This window comes from Octodon degus, unplaced genomic scaffold (genome assembly GCF_000260255.1).
Source record: "Octodon degus isolate 3935 unplaced genomic scaffold, OctDeg1.0 scaffold00037, whole genome shotgun sequence".
NCBI lineage: Eukaryota > Metazoa > Chordata > Mammalia > Rodentia > Octodontidae > Octodon > Octodon degus.
The window spans coordinates 5,392,581-5,410,341 of record NW_004524613.1 but is presented as its reverse complement, the minus strand read 5'-3'; the positions used below and the strand labels follow the sequence as shown (position 1 = coordinate 5,410,341).

The 17,761-nt window shown below is 37.9% G+C and overlaps 1 protein-coding gene and 1 pseudogene across 8 annotated transcripts in view; both read left to right on the top strand.

The window, feature by feature from the left end:
- Ncoa6 (nuclear receptor coactivator 6) overlaps positions 1 to 17,761 on the top strand; it is a 97,667-nt gene that overhangs the window by 28,517 nt on the left and 51,389 nt on the right. For all 8 annotated transcript variants that reach the window (XR_002821014.1, XM_023714778.1, XM_023714776.1 and 5 more), the window contains 3 exons: positions 5,999 to 6,104; positions 12,294 to 12,575; positions 17,147 to 17,302. Coding sequence is in view for 7 of the 8 variants with exons in the window: in XM_023714778.1 (XP_023570546.1) it covers positions 12,341 to 12,575; positions 17,147 to 17,302 (391 nt within the window). In the remaining variant the exon portion in view is untranslated. The remainder of the gene's footprint in view (positions 1 to 5,998; positions 6,105 to 12,293; positions 12,576 to 17,146; positions 17,303 to 17,761) is intronic.
- On the top strand, positions 1,668 to 6,037 carry LOC101565603 (annotated as a pseudogene).

The following is a 17,761-nucleotide window of genomic DNA, read 5'->3' as shown; positions in this document are numbered from 1 at the left end:
CTTTCCTGCATCCTCGTTGCTTTTAAGAGATCCTTTCTTACCTTTTCACTAGCTACACCAGCATCTTCAAGATCTGAAATTCTGTCTTCACATTCACTTAAACGGTTTTGCAGGCTTGTGATTGAGATTTTAATTTCCTCTATATCTCTTTGACTCTGCTTCATGCGATCTATTTCTTTCCTGTGTTGCTCATTCAAGGAATCCATCATTTTTTTAATCTCTATTTTTTTATCAGTATCTTCTTTAGAAGCAGTTATAAATTCTTTTACTGCAGTGTTTTTTTCAGATTGGGTTTCCTGCCTATGTTTCTGAAGTTGCTTCTTTACTTCAGATGCTATGAGTTCTGAGAGTTGTTTTTTATTTCAGAAAAGAATTGCGCTCTGATTTCCTCTATATCTTTCTGCTGTTGCTTATTTACTATCGACGCTATTAATTCATGCATTTGAGCCGAGCTAGTGTCCTCCGCACTTGTTCTGGGTGGGCACTGAGTTTTTTCCATACGTTTCTCCATTTGATTCTTTAGTGCAGATGTTATTAATTCAGGAATTTCTTTTTTTATTTCCAATCTGAGGTCCTCTATATCTTTCTGCAGTTGTTTCTTTATTTCAGAAGCCGTTGATTCGTTGCTTTCAGCTGTGTGATTTCCAATTTTTTCTGTGTTAGTGTTCTCTGCACTTGTTACGGGTGGGCTTGGGTTCTGAGGTTGCATTTTGTTCCTTCTCATTGTCATTTTGTGTAGCACTGTCTTCTGACCTTTGTTGTAGATCTTTGCTGTAGTTATAACCTTTGCACGTACCAAAGTTCAGGTGCAGCTCTACAAAGTTTGGACTTATCCAGTTGTGTCTGGCTTGGGTCTGACTGCTGTGCTCAGCTCCTTCCCGCTGCTGCCCTTGAGGGTGAACCTGTTGTGCCCCTGTGGCAAGATGTTCTTCTCTTGGACTAGCTGGGTGGATCTATCCTCTACACTCTCTGCGGGTATTGCAGCTGCAGGGTTACACCCCAGGCGTGTATGCCAGGCCTGAGCTGTGCCTGGAGGGGGCAAGTTGAAATAGGGGGAAGAGGAAGCTCTCCCACACACTCACAGGACCTGGGCTAGGACTGAGTCTGGGGGTTCCTGGAACACGGCAGAAATTCCTACTTGGCGGGCGGGGTGGGGGAGGTGCTGCGGAGTGGTGGGGGGTGACCCAAGCGGGTGGGAGAGGGTCCAGCCCATGCTGCGCCTGGGCTGGGACTGGTCCCGCCGTCGCAGGGTAGCAGGAAGCTCTCCCACACACTCACCGGACCTGGGCTAGGACTGGGTCTCTCAGATTACTTTTTAATATCTTATAGAGATGATTGCATAACTTTTCCTTTAGTTTCCTAATATTGTCTTCCTTGTAGTTCTAGAACCTCACTTGACTATGCTGTATTATTATTCTTTTAATAAACTGTCAGAGCCTATTTAAGTTTTTATTTAGAGACTCTCATCAGTATGAGAGAGGTTGAACAATGTAAGAGACTAATCTGTAGCTTTTTGTTTTCAATTTGTATTAGCTTTTGATATTCATGTTAACATTTACTTCATAAAAGAACCAGAGAAGCCAAGGCAGGTGCTGCTCTGTGGCTCAGCAGGCTGTAGCACACTGCCTGAGTGTTGTAGTGATCCATAAGCATCAGCCAGGGCCATAATGACAGACTGGAGCTGAACAACAAGGGAGCTGGAGACTCTAGAGTCCATGTACTAGGACTCCCTCACAACAATATCAGAAAATTCACCTAGAAGATTCATCATTACTGTTGTATCTGGCCCTGGAGAAAGTGTTGAAACTGTCTAGACTACCTTCAAGTTTGCATACAGTGAAAAATACCCAGATGAAGCTCCTCTTTATGAAATAGTCTCCCCAGAAAAATCTAGAAGATAATGATATCACAGACATTTTAAAATTATTAGCATTTCAGGTTGAGGAAAGTCTTGGTGTTGTCATGATTTTTACCCTAGTGACAGCAGTGCAAGAGAAAAATAATGGCTCAGATAACAAGAAGAGGGGGAAGAAAAGAAACTAAAAGAAAAAGAATCAAAGAAGCAATTATACCATGACACCTCTGTAACAATTGAGAATTTCTTGTGTTGGAAAGCTAAGTTTGAAGCAGAATTCTTGGAAATTAAACAGAAATGGATGGAAAAAACACAAGCAGGAAAAAATATAGCGGCAAACAGCTGTTTGAACCAGTTCATAATCTTAACACATCTGATATCCAGTTCTTGGAGGATGCTGAAAACAATGTGGAAATAGATGAGTCTTTGTTCCAGGAAATGGATGATTTGGAGTTGGAGGATGTTGAAGATGATCCAGACTTCAATCCTGTGGCTACAGGGACTGACTTCACAGTAACGAATGTCTCCATCTCCTTGACATCTAGCTATGTCAAGAAGGTTTCATTTTCCTTTTTTTTTTTTTCCTCTAAGAAAAAATAATTTTAGGAGACTTCCTCTGATAACTTTCATCATTGAGCTTAATAAACTGACCATAACACTGAAAATATAAAATGTTTACTTCCTCTTACTGGGGAACAGAAGATTACATATGTAACATTTAATGTTGGAGGGAGATCCTACCTGTAGCACCAATTCTTGAAGGTGGGCTGCTTCCATGGACATAAAGGGGTTTATGCTCAAGCTACTGGTATAACTTGTCTTTCTATCCTGGAGATGATGGTTACTTTTCAGTTCCAAATAAAGTGTTACAGTACTGAGATAGGTAAATAGAAATTTATACCTGGATTGTAGCCTGTAAGCACAGTAAGTTTAAGCTTTAACAGAACCAGAAGCCCAAATTATAGGCAGGAATAAAATGGACTTCATCACTACAGTAGTACCTGAATGCAAATGTTTGTTGTTTATAAAAGTTGTCATCTCCTAAGTGCTTTTCAGGTTAGATTTATGAAGCCCTTGTCTGATTTTTTTTTTTTTAATGCATTTAGTGCAGGGTCTCCCTACACAGATTGGACTTATAGTGGTCCTCTTGTTTTCAGTCTCTCAAGTACTGGGATCACAGGTGCGCGCCACTGTGTGCAGTCTCAAAGTGCCCCGGGGGCAGGGCCTGCATGGCACAGCAAGCCAGAGATGGAACCCTGGTCCCTGCGTCTGCCTAAGCAGGTGCTTTAATATGCTGAGCTATCTGTCTGCCCTGAATTTTAAAAGTCAAATCAGATACCAGTTCTGCAAGAATTTAAAAAAAAAAAAAAAGAATTAGAACACGTTCATATTATAAATTATAGATATATGAACACATTCTAATTCCTTTAATATGTATACTTTCTAATTTCTCTATACATGTACACACATATTCTAAAATTATTAGATTTACATGCTATTTAGAAGGTTCATGTAGACACATACTCTAAAATGATTTTAGACCATTAGACTTACATGCTATTTAAAAGGTTGTGAGCAAAGCGTAGTGGCACAGGCCTGAAATCCCCGCTATACCAGAGACTTGAGACAGGAGGATTAAAAGTTTGAGCCCAGCCTGAACAATTTACTGAGATCCTGTCTCAAAAAATAAAAAAGACTGGTGATATAGCTCAGTACAAAAATCATTAATCACTCCATAGTACAGCTGAAACAAACAAAAACCAATTAAGGGCTGGGGAGATAGCTCAGTAGAATAAGTGCTTGCCTGGCAAGCATAAGGGCCTGAGTTCAATCCCCAGTCCCGCCAAAAAAAAAACCAATTAATTGTAATTTTCATAAATTTACGTGTGGTACTTGGAGTAGTAGCATGTTTAATGATGAACAAAAGCTTAAGCAAAATAGTCCTAGTGAATTGTTTCATTTTGTTTTTATAATTTTCTTATTTTATCTGTACTGTTTTTCCCTTTTTGCCCAATTCAATTAACTGGCTTAACTGTTTTCTCTCAGTGCAATATTGCTTAGATTTATTTGCTCAGCCTTTTTTTTTCTCATTGATTTCTATTTATCTGTATTCTTCATTTTTCCTTCAGTTCACTTGTTTTTTTTTTCTGATGTTGAATCAAAAGTTATTTGTTTTCTTTTTATCCCACCACCTCTGACAAATACTTTATTGCTCTTTGAATTTTCGTTTTTACTCACAGATTTTGCTGTATTGTCTAGAAGCCTATATATAGTATTTAGTTGTTATTTTTAGAAATTCTGCCATTTTTAATTTGTATTTCTTTCTTTTTAACTTTTTGATACAAGGTCTCACTATGCAGATCAGGCTGGCCTTAAGCTCACTTTGTAACCCAGGCTGGTCTTTTTTTAATTTTTTTACATTTATTTGTGTGTGTTTGTGTGTGTGTGTGTGTGTGTGTGTGGCCAGCTCAGCCCACCAGGGGGCGGGGCTGGCTGGCATGTGGTGCTGGGGGATCGAACCGTGGTCCCTGTGCTTTGCCAAGTTTGTTCCAAGTAGGTGCTTTAGACCACTGAGCCATCTCTCCAGCGCCCTGTATTTCTTTCTTAACCTAGTTCCAGGTTTACTGTTTTATGATGAAGAGGCCTTTGCATCTTTTTATTTTGAATTTATAATTTCAGTATATCATCATCAGAATCATTGTCTGATGGAAGCAAGACTATAGGAAGGGTTCTGTTCATTGATAGATTTATTGAGATTTCCTTTATGGCCACACTTTAAAATGACCTTTTTAGATAAGTTAAAAAAAAATAATTAATGGAGCCCGGCATGGTGTCACATACTTATATTCCCAGCACTTGGAGACTGAGGCAGGAGGATAAAATTCAAGCCATCCTGGGCTACATAGAGTATTCAAGGCCAGCCTGAACAACATAAACATAGTGAGATCCTGCCTCAAAATAAACAACAAAAATTAATAAGTATTAATAAATTGTTTTATTCTCTAATTATTATTAACTAGTATATATCTAAAATTTCAAGGTTATAAGTCAGTACTTGGCAATAATGTAAAATCATGACGCTCAAAGATGTTACAAACTGATGCTATCTTAAAGTGGGTAGTTTTTACTGAAGCATACCTAAATGCATTTGTCTTGTAATTTGTATATCTATCACAAAGAGTACTTCAGAATTTGAACCCATTGTGGCATATACCTTAATCTTAACGCTCAGGAGGCTAGAACAGGAGAATTGTGCAAGTTCAAGGTCAGCCTGGGCATATATAATTCTAATCAGCCTGAACTATGTATAGCAAGACCCTTTCTCAAAAAAGAACCTTCAGGGGAAATAGTTCAGTAGAATAAGCACTTGCCTGGCAAGCACAGGATCCTGAGTTCAATCCCTGGTACCGCAAATAAAAAGAGCCTTCAGAACTTAAACTGAAAATATAATGAAAAATATAAAATGTATAGATACATGGATAAAATAGGAAAAATGTATTAAGAAATTGTTTTATTCTCTAATTATTACTTATTAACTACTTATGTATGTCTATATTTTTATTTTGTGAAATTTAAAAAGTAAATTTGACATTCTGTTAAGAGATATGGGTCCTGTATTGTGTTTACAAAATACTTTGATTTTAAGTGTCTACAAACAGTGTTTGCAGAGTTTAATTCATTTTGACACAAAGTAGAAGGAGTCCTCTAAGGGCTAGAATTTTGGTGACGGGTGGGGGTGGGGGTGATACTAGAGACTAAAACCAGGACCTTTGCACTCAGCTATGCACCCAACCCTCTTTAAATACTTTTTATTTTGAGATACTGTCTCACTAAGTTGTTAAATTGCTTAGACTGGGCTTGAACTTGATGTCCCTCTGCCTCAGCTTCTTTGAATGCTGAGGATTATAAATGAACACTAGTATGCCTAGGTTGGTGCTTTTAAGTGAAGATGGCATTAATTCCTGAGTTTTGCTTCCCTATTTATTAATCTACCTGACAAGGAAATACTCCATAGATTTAATGAAAAGTCTGTAAGCATTCTCTAAAGATGCAAGCAATAATAAGACTTGTGTTGTAACAGTTGGTCATCTCTGTAATTTCTGTGTAATACTGTGATTTTTATACCCCCCCTTCCCCATTTAGAATTTTGATTTGGCTGCTACCTTGAAATACAAGCCCTAAAAATGCCAGCTAGTTTGGACTTCGAAGATGACCTGAATAAATGACAAAAATTAAGCAAGATATTTCGGTGAGTGAAACTTTATATAGGAGATAAAACCCAAAGAAATGTAATCCATTTGTTTTTGTCCTTTTAAAAAGGCTAAGATGCATTTATTCTTTTTAGAGCCATGGAATGAAATGCAAATACTATTCTGTTTTTAAATGGGGTGTCTATTGCAAACTTTTAAATGTAGCTTCTGTGGTTTTTTAATGTATATAAAGTTGATACTAAGTTTCATTGTAGAAGACAGTAAAAGAACAATACATTGTGAGTGATTATTAAAATTTATGCTGATTAAGCCAGGGGTGATGCCCCACTCCTGTAATCCTAGCACTTGGAAGATTGAAGCAGGAGGGTCACTGCCAGTTCAAGGCCAGCCTAGACTACAGAATAAGAACTTGTTTCAAAAAGGGGGGTAAAATACCTTTATGCTGATTAAAACTATAATAGAAGAGCTGGTGAGATAGCTCAGCAGACTAAGCACATGCTTAGGCAAGTGCAAGAACTAGGGTTCAATCCCAGGCACCACGTGCTGTGCCAGCCCTGCCCCCAGGCATGCTGAGCTGAGAAGGCTGAAATAGGATCACTGTGAATCTGAGCTGCATAGTGAGACCCTGTACCAAATACAAAAAAAAAAAAAAAAAAAAAACCAAAAAACCTAATAGAAGATCCCAAGCAAATACTTTTGTTCCTATTTATTTATTTATTTATTTTGGTGCCAGGGATCAAACTCAGGACCTTGAGTTTGCCAGGCAGGTGCTTATGCCACTGACCCATCTGTCCACCTCCTCCCCCATCAAGCAAATACTTTTGATTAAAAGTAGAAATTTTTAAAAAAATTACATGGAAAATTATAGACTCAAGCAGCACAGTTTATTCATACTCTTTAAATACAAGGTGAGGGGCAGGAGAGATAGCTCAGTGGTCTAAGCACCTACCTGACAAATGCAGGGACCCAGGTTTGATCCTCAGTACAACATGGTGGGCTCGCCCCACACTGAGCTGGCCACCAAAACTGGGCATGGTAGTGCACACCTGTAATCCCAGTGCTGGTGATGCTGAGAGAAGAAAGATCACTATGAGTTCAAGCTGTGTAGTGAGAACTTGTACCAAATGAATAAGATCTTTTAAAAAATTAAAAGATAAATATGAGGTGAACTAAAACTCCAAAGAAATTAGATAGTTTTAAACCTTACATTTATATGTTACTCCTCTGTAGCTTCTGTATAGCACTCCAGTAACAGATCCTGGTATTCTTTTCTTGGGGATTGCATCATGATGAGTTCAAGCTGGCCCACGGAACTCTTAAGAAATGCTTCATAAGGCCACCTAAAGGACTGCATCATTCAAGTCTCTTTTATTTATTATTATTTTGTTTTTCTCAGGCTGGCCTTGAACTATATACTCTAGGCTGCCCTCGAACTCAACAGCAATCCTCTTGTCTCAGCCTTCCAAATGCTAGAATTGCAGGCATGTGCTACCACAGCCAACTTTCAAATCTCTTTTAATGGATGATAATTCTCACCCACTTTATTCCTTCCCTGCAACTATTCACTTATTGAAGAGACCAATCCAGTTGCCCTGTAGAAATCATATAGTCTGGATTTATTTGGCTTCTATATGATGCTGTTTAAATTATACCTCTGTATCTTGTTGAAGTGTTATATAAGCAAAAAACAAAGACTTACCAGAATAAGGTTAAATGTTTTGGTCAAGAATCTTTTATAGGTAATGCTCTACAATTAGTATTGGACACAATTTCTGATTGTTTCTTTTGTAGTGATGCTAAGATCATTCAGATGGTGACGGTCCAATCTTTCAGTGGTAGTTACAATTTTCTCTTTGAAACAGCAAATCCTGGGATGATATTTTGGCATTATTTGAATGTTCAGTTCTTTTTCATTTTTTTCATACACTATTTGATTTTTCTTAATGGTTATTGCCTATGAATTATTTTATTAGAGCTTAAAAAGTTGTAACTTCTTAATCATTCTTTTTACATTTAAGTTGGTATTCTACTAAAATACAATTGATTCCTAGTTGATCAGTTGATTTGTTCGTCAACTGGAGCTATTTGAGAACCCTAAATTTATTTTTACTAGAAAGATAGAATAAAATATGCTTGATTTTTTTTTTTTTGCATTTTTTTCTGAATGTCACATTTATTCTTAATTGTTTATAAAAGATAAAAAGATCCACAGGTAAGAAGTAAAAATCATTAAGTGGTCTGGGAATTTATTATGTGGTGAACAAGTTAAGATAACTGCTCATCAATTTTAAACATTTTTTTAAGTTTATTTATTTATTTATTTAGAGTGTGTGTGTGTGTGTGTGTGTGTGTGGCCAGCTCAGCCCACCAGGGGGCGGGGCTGGCTGGCATGTGGTGCTGGGGGATTGAACCGCGGTCCCTGCGCTTTGCTAAGCTTGTTCTAAGTAGGTGCTTTAGACCACTGAGCCATCTCCCCAGCCCCAACTGCTCATCAATTTTAGCAAACCCAGAGAGACTGGGACTGGTAAGTAAACAAATCAGTCTCTTAAAGTAATAATCTTATTTTCTCTCTCCAAGAGTAGTTCATTGAACCTACAGTTCAATTGAGGATTAGTCAGTTATTATGATACTAAATGATTTCATAAGAGCTTGATTTTAAGTAAACATCTTAAATACATCATCTAAAATAATTTTTCTTAAATGTTTCTGGAGGAGAGGCCAGTAGTTGAGTTCATTTTCATTGGGGGGGGGAGTGTGTATTTAATATGCCACCCATTATATTTCAGAATTGATAATCCCAGATTTGAAGTTAGTATGGATTTGGTTTGTCTGCCAGTAGAGGGTTTTTCAAATCACACTGATCCTTGTGAAGAGACAAAGTTTAGGGTGCTTTTCTTTGAGTTGCATTGCTTGGCATTTTGCTTTAGGGTGGATTTTGTTTTACTCTGCTTTGCTTGTTTTATTTTCTTTTTCAAGACAGGGACTCACTATATAATCCAGGCTGACCTTGAAGCTGATATGTAGCCTAGGGTGGCCTTGAACTTTTCAGTGATCCTTTTTGCTTCAGCCTCCTGAGTGCTGGGATTGTAATAGGCATGTGCCATCAAGCCCACCTTAAAGTTCAGGTTTTTTTAATTATTAGTCCTCTTTCTGGATTGAGATTCTTTTGGGCCAGGAATGGTGCCTCATGCCTATAATCCTAGCACTGGGGAGGCTGAGGAAGGAGTATCATTTTGAGTTTGAGTCCAACCTAGGCTACAAAGTGGGCTCAAGGCCAGCCTGAACTGCATAGTGAGACCCTGTCTCAGAAAGGCCAAAAAAAAGATTATTTTGGGAAATTTTTTTTCTTTTGGAAATTTACATTTTCGTTTTGCAGTCCTAATTTTGGAATGACTGATAAATAGCTACAGTTTTTAAAGCAGTTCAAGTGATCGGTCTTTTGTCCTGCTGAACAGCAGCTTTTTAGCACTGAAAATCTTTTTAGTTTTTGTTTATGTACTAAGATTCATTAGAACTTATACAGTGCTGTTGGTAATTAAATACAGGTAGTGGAGGGCCAGCGAGATAGCTCAGTAGACTAAAAGCCTGCTTAGGCAAGTACAAGGACCAGTGTTCGATCTCTGGTACCATATGCCACACCGACCCTGCCCCCGGGTGCACTGAGCCTTTGACCATGTCCGTGCTTGGTGGTGCATGCCTGTAATCCCAGCACTAGGGAGGCTGAAAACAGGAGGCTCACTAGCAGTCCAAACTGTGTAGTGAGACCCTGCACGGAATACAGAAACTAAATAAATAATTAAATTAATAAATGCAGGTAGTAGTTTCCATACATTTTCTAATTGCTGTTGTGTTATCCCTCCCCCACCCAAACTCCCCATGCTGCAAGTTGAGCCTCAGGCACTATATCACTTAAGAACATCTACACTTTTTGGTTGGTTGGTTGGTAAGTAGGCTGGTAGGTTTGTTTGAAACAGGGTCTTACGAAGATGCCCAGGTAGAATTTGAACTTGATCTTTCTGCCTCAGCTTTCCTCAGAATTACAGTCATGAGCCACTGGCCCAGTTTTTATAACTACCCAGATCACATTGTTCAATTGTGACAGTCATATCTAGAAAGGATATAATTGGTTTTATTTTAAGACAGGATCTTGTTGTGCAGTCAGTCTAGCGTTAAACTCAGCCCCCACTCCGTGGAACTCACAGAGATCTTCCTACCTCACCCTACTGAGTTATGCGATTATACAGATTATACATGTGCACCACCACTCCTGGCTAGAAAGGATATATTGTTTAGATTAGTTTCTAGAAACCTTTTCCTATCAAAGTTTATTTACTATTTAATGGAGAAAAGTTAAACTTTTTTTTCTTTAGACAGGGTCTTGTTAAATTGCCCCATTTGGACTGGGATTTACAGTCCTGCTGCTTCTGATGCTGGGATTACAGGCATGTGTCACCACTACATCTGGCTAAATTAAACTCTTTTTAGAAAAAGTTTATGCTTTTATCTTTTCCCTTTTCTTTTCCTTTCCTTTTTTTTTTTTTTTTTTTTTTTGCAATGTTGAGATGGTACCCAAAGTTTTCTGCATGCTAGAGAAGTACTGTACCATGAACTGTGTCCCCATCTCTTTTTTTCATTTCTTAATGACTTAGAGTATATTACATATTGAAAAACAGGAAAATAAAATGTATCAGTGATTTTACCAACCCAAAATAACTGTTTGCATTTTAAGAGATTTATTTTCAGCATTTTTCTTAATCTTTTTTTTTTTCTTAATCTTTTTTTTCCCTAAAAAAAAACTTGTAAGTATGGTTTACAGAGTGAAATTTGAAAATTGTGTCTTTTTCTCTTAAGGTCTTTTTCTCTTCAAGCATAATTTTATTTTCTTTTAAAATTTTAGTTATTACTGCATATTATTTGTACAAAATAGTGAGTTTTGTTGACATTTACATGTATACAAACAACATGCTTTATATCCACTCTCCCTATTACACTGTTAGCCCTCATTCCCTGAATGTGATTCTTGTTTCCATTGCCATTCTTGCATAGCAGAAATGCTCAATATTATTTTATTTATTTAAATTTTTCAGAGTAGGAGATACTTATTAAGGGAAAGATAGCTTCTGCCAAAGAGAGACAGAAGACCTGGAAACAGGTTGTCCCCTCATTCACTTTTTAGTTAAGAATATGATCTTTAATCCCAAAACTAATAGAAGTAGCCATGCTATGTGATCTTCAATACATACTCTGCTCAGTGGTTTTATAAAGTATTTAAAATTTTTTTCTGAATCATTTTTAGTCACATCACTGCTGTTAACTTTTTTTTTTTTTTTTTTTTTTTTTTTTTTTTTTTTTTGTATTTTAGGGAAGGCTCTACAGGGTGTTCAGAGTCTCACTACTAGATCAGCATAGTAATCTGCCTGTTTATAGTCTCTCAAGAGTGGGGATTATAGGCATGCACCCCCAGTCTCAATTGCTCGGTGGGTGGGGCCAGCATGGCAGGCCCAGGAATTGAAACTCCCCACCCCTAATCCACTGAGCTATTTGGCCAGCCCTTCTGCTGTTAACTTTTTAAAGACTTATTTTAAATGGTTCTTGTGAAAGATGAGGATTTTAGTTGATTATCAGATGCTTATAGTTGGGTTTTAAGTTATAGTTCCTAGGTTGGAAAAAGGCCTTGAGAAACATCCCGCTGTTTTCAAGTTCTTGTCACTGTGTGATCCCTTGCTCAAGGGCACAGACAGTATATATTATTATCAATTATATAAACTGATTCCCAGAAATATTTTTTTAATTTTTATTTTTGTCTGAAAGTATTTTTCTTATGATTTTTTGTAATTACCTCCTGATAGTCAAGACTTACAAAAGGTAGCATATAATATAAAAGAAAAACTGAAGACTGATTTATTTTTGTTACCTTTCCCCCCCCCCCAGAATATATTTATTGGAGGAGAGAAATCTTCTGTCTAAGAGGGGACAGAATGGGGACCCAAGTGGGTTTCCCCTATTTCTGTTACCTTTAAGAATGATTAATTTTAAAATATCTTAATTAAACTTTAACTTCTGTGTAATTGCTTAATTTTTATAGTGCCTTAGACCATTTAGTAATCCTAACACCTCTGAATTTTTATGGTACATCTTATTACTTGACAAATTATAGTTTTCACAGAACTATGGATTATATATTGAATGCTTTTTAATACTCTTTCTTTCATTTTCTCTTTTCAAAGGTTTTCTCATTGTCCACTTGGCATATGCTTCTGGAATAATATTCACCATGGTTTTGGATGACCTCCCAAACCTAGAGGACATCTATACTTCCTTGTGTTCATCAACAGTGGAAGACTCAGAGATGGATTTTGACTCTGGGCTAGAAGATGATGACACAAAAAATGATAGTGTTGTGGAGGATTCCACAATTTTTGTGGCCTTCAAAGGAAATATAGATGATAAAGACTTCAAATGGAAATTGGATACCATATTAAAGAATGTGCCCAGTTTATTACACATGGGTAATTTGCTTTATTTCAATCTTGTTACTCTTCTAAAGTATGTTCCCTTCCATGGTGATGTTGAGTTTTACCAAGTTTGCTAAATGAGGTTGAAAGGTTAATTTTAAGTGCAAAATTGGCTTAATAGGATTTTTAAGGATAGAAATGCTTTTGTGTTTCTTTGTGTACATGGAGGAACTGAGCTAATAAAGTATTGCTTAACATAAAAATCTTTGCCTCTTGAAATATTAAAACACTTAAGTACTGAAATGGGCAAATAATATATGACTGTAGGCTGGATTTAAAAGGCTCTTAGTGACCTCTGGTAACACTTTAAGACAGGGTCTCAAAGGAATAATTCTCAAGACCCAAATTTATTTATTGTTTTTAGCCTTAACCTGTTTTCTTACCTGTAAATTGACAAGATTAAACTAGATCTTTAAGGCCCCATAAAGCTTAGAAAAGTCCATTATTTTATGAGTTTACATATAATGTGTTTTAAATTTGTTCCCTTAAGTTTTATCAGAGGTAGCTGCAATGCATGGTGGCATATGCCTGTAATCCCAGTACTTGAAGGGTAAGGCAGGAGGATCTGTGAGTTCAAGGCCGGCCTGAGCTACACAGCTAGACCCTGTCTCAAAGTTTTACCAGAGGTCACTTAGAGTCTTTTGGGTCCAGCCTGCAGCCGTATGTTATTTGCCCATTTCAGTACTTAAGTGTTTTGTTTGTAATATTTCAGCCTCATTGTAATGCTTTTAAAATTGAGTCAGGTGTAATGGCAAATGCTTTCAGTCCCAGCTACTCCAGAAACTAAGGCAGGAGGCTTGCAAGTTCAAGGCCAACCTAGGAAATTCAATGGGATACTATCTCAAAAGATTTAGGATGTAAATCATGTAGTGACTGCCTAGCACACATACGATCCTTGATTTGATCCATAGCACTGCCAAAATATTAAAATTTTTAAGATAAAAAAACTTGAGATATTTTATTTAAAATTCCCATTTTTATAATTTGCCTTTAAAAATAACATCAAGCTCTCCTCCTTTCCCAGATGATGCTAAATTGCAGTTGTCACCAAGAACAAGTTTTATTTTGTTAGTTCTGTTTTGTGTTTTGTTCTGTTTTAATTACGTTTCCTGTCTGGCCTCTTCACACATTTTACTTTGTATATTTGTTGTTATTAGGAATTGAACCTAGGGCCTCACAGGTGCTGAACAAGAACTCTACCCCTGAGGGGCTGGGGAGATAGCTCAGTAGAATAAGCACTTGCCTGGCAAGCACAGGGTCCTGAGTTCAATCCCCGGTTCCCCCCCAAAAAAGATCTCTACCCCTGAGCTACATCTCCAACCCAAACCCTCTTTTTTAGACAGGGTCTCACTAATTTTAGCAGGCTGGTCTTGTCCTGAGTTCTCACACATTTAGTTACTTATATGGGTTTGGTAGACATTTTATGATTTTAAAACTTGGTGATTGTGGATGTTCACCATCTTTTCTGGTGTCCCTTCAGACACAGGAAAAAAAAAAAAAAAAACATTTTATTCTTTTATCACAAATACCAATTGAATCAGGTACTAATTTGTTTTTTTTTTTTTTTTCTAGGTTTGTAGAGTTTTTCTTTGAGATTCAAGGTCTAGTGGGAGGCTTTTTTTTAAGGTCTTTTGGTTGTGTTTTATGAGACAATAGTTAAAGATGCACAATATTAGAAAATTTTATGTTTTGAAATTGCAGGGCCAGCCAAATAGCTCAGCAGATTAAAGCACCTGCAAACAGGTGCGGGGGCCTGGGGTTCAATCCTCAGGCCTGCCCCTGGGGTGTGCTGAGACAGCAATTGAGATTGGGCATGGTGATGCACGCCTGTAATCCCAGCTCTTGGGAGGCTGTAAACAGGAGGATCACTATGAGTCTGATCTAGTAGTGAGACCCTGAACACCCTGTGTACCCTTCCCTAAAATAAAAAAAAAAGAAAGAAAATTAAGGGGCTAGGGAGATAACTCAGTAGAGTAAGCCCTTGCCTGGCAAGCACAGGGTCCTGAGTTCAATCCCCAGTACGGAGAAAAAAACAAAAACCCACAAAACTTGTAATTGCCTTTATTGGAGCCAGGGATGTAGCTCAGTGGCACAGTGCCTGCCTGGCAAGTGCAAGGTCCTGAGTTTAATTCCTGGTACTAAAACAAAGAATTGCCTTTATTACCATCATTGTAACTATAATTATATGATTATATAAAGACATTAAAAAAAAAGACATAGTAGGACTGGCGAAGTAGCTCAGCAGACTAAGCACCTGCTTTGACAAGCATAAGGACCAGGGTTTGATCCCCAGTCCTGCATGCTGCACTGGTCCAGTCCTCAGGTGCACTGAGCTAGTGACAGAGGCTGGGTGTGGTGACACATGCCTGTAATCCCAGTGGAAAACAGGAGGATCACTACGAGTCCGAGCTGTGTAGTGAGACTCTGTACCAAATACATAAAATAAAAAAAGGACATAGTTAAGCCTGAGTATTGTTCATTGCTATATTTATTCATTCAGTCAGTCTGTCCTAAAGATTGAATAACATTGAGTTACAATCCTAGCCTTTAGAAAAAATGTAATACGTTTGGGACAAGAGCTCACTGCATTACCCAGACTGACCTGGAACTCTGATCCTTCTATCTCAGCCTTGTGAGTAGCTGAGATTACAAGTATGAAATAACCCTACTCTCTGTATTTTTTTTTAAATGTATTTGGTACAGTGTCTCACTACTCAGCTCAGGCTTGTATTGATCCTCCTGTTTTCAGCCTCCCTAGTGCTGGGATTACAGGTGTCCCAGACTCATGCTGGCTTAGCCAGCCCCAGGGGCCAGGCAAGCTCTGTGGTGCCAGAGGTCGAACCTAGGACCCTGTACATGCCAGCCCTACTCTCCCTGTAGTTTTAATTTGCATTTCTGTGATGCTGAGTATCTGTACATGTGTTTGTTTGCTGTTTGGATATCTTCTTTGCAGTTAGGTTAGTAAACACTGTATTTTAGCATGACAGCAATTCTGACAAGTCAGTGCAAACTTCAGGAAATATTTTTAAAGAAGATACAAAAGCTATATGGAAACCTAGGTAGCCACATGGAAAATAATACAGTTGGAACTAATATCAAATACAAAAATTAACTCAAAATGAAACTAAGGGGAACTAGGGAGATAGCTTGGCGGTCTAAGTACCTGTCTGGCAAGCACAAGGACTGGGATTCGATCCCCAGTACCACATGCCAAGCCACCTGTGCTGGCTCTGAAACTGGGCACGGTGGCACACACCTGTAATCCCAACGTTTGGGAGGCTGAGCCAGGAGGATCACTATGAGTCTAAGCTACATAGGGAGACCCTGTACCAAACAAATTAAAGATTTAAAAATTTTTAAAACAAATGAAACAACTGATACTCTCACAAGAAAGTATATGGTAGAAGCTTTACAACATTGGATGTGGCAGTGATTTTCCACAGACATGAACAACAAAAGAAAAATAGAAAAATTGGATAAGAAATGTGTTGTTTTTTGATACTGCTGATTAAACCCAGTGTCTTTACATTGACATATACGTCCTTTTTTAAATTTTGAGTCAGAGTCTCACTGAGTCATTACATTGCTGGGGCTGGGTTTGAATTTGTAATCCTCCTGCCTCAGCTTCTCATTCTGAGATTATGGTTGAACACCACCATGCCCAGTTTGTTGGTTGAGTTTAAATAGTCTTTGATCCCTTATCAAATACACATTTTATAAATGATTTCTCCCTTCTGTAATTATCTTTTTACTCCATTAATTTTTTTATACACAAAGTTTTTATGCTGTCCAATTTTTTTTTCTTTTGTTGCTTATGTCTTCAGTGTAATACTGGTAAAATCACTGCCAAGGGGCTGGGGAGATAGCTCAGAGGCATAAGCAATTACCTGGCAAGCACAAGGACCCAAGTTCAATCCCTGGCCCCATAAGCAGGCCGTGGGGCATGGTGATGCATTCCTGTGATCCCAGTACTTGGGAGGCTGAGGCAGGAGGATGATTTTGAGTTCCAGACTAGCCTGGGCTTCAAAGTGAGCTCAAGGCCAGCCTAAGCTGCAGAGGGAGACCCAGTCTCTTAAAAAAACAAACAAAACAAAATCTGTTCATGTCTTTTTTTGTGTTATTCCTTAAAATAAATTTAGTGAATTATAGCTGCAAATTCTCTAGTATTCTACAGCTGATGTGTCTGCATCTAGTGTATTTATGAAATTTTATTTAAAATTTGAAGCATATATATTCTTAGCTTCTCAATGCACATACATTGAACTGAGTCCAGAAGTAAACATTTGTTAGCTAATTAAACTTTTCTTTCTGTTTCATATATTCCTTACCTGGTCTAATGTGTTTGAGGTACTAGGCTAAGTTTCTTTTTGGATATACACTTAGTTTTTCTTAAATTTAGAGAAGAGAAAGTTTCAGTTTAAAAACCCCTTCTTGGTCACCCAGGTACTAAGTGGCAAAGCTAGGATTACATTTGAAGCCTGCTTAATACTAAAGTCATGTTTTCCTTGTTCCCTGTCATCTAGTAGCTACAAAATTACTAATATTCTTTTTCCTTTATGACCAAGAATCCAGCAAGCTAAAGGTACAGAAAGTGGAGCCATGGAACAGTGTGCGTGTGACATTCAATATCCCCCGGGAAGCAGCTGAGCGACTACGGATCCTGGCCCAGAGCAATAACCAGCAGCTTCGGGATTTGGGGATCCTCTCCGTTCAGATCGAAGGTCTTTTTACTTTGCAATGTGCCATTTTGACCAAAATACAGCAACAGAATTTAGCATGATTTCCATTGCTGCTTGTCTGTTTCTCTGCTATTATACTTCAGAATGTCAGGTAACTCATGTACCTGTGCTTCATATTGCAACACCTTAGGATGGAGAGGAATTGAGGCTATAGCTAGCCCCAGTGCTTTTAAACATCTACCCTCAGCATCTATTTCTTTGGCTAATATTGGCCATCTATCTCAGACTAATTTTACTGGGACTGTAACTAGGAGCTGATTTATCTTTTAAAGAATATAGAATTTTACCCAACATAGTCATACACTCTTTTAATCCTACATTGCAGGCAAAAATTCTAGATTTACTGTCCATTACTGTACTGGGGGAAAGGCTAAGGAGGTAGCTCAGTAGAATAAGTGTTTGCCTGGAAAGCACAAGGGCCTGAGTTCAATCCCTGGTTCC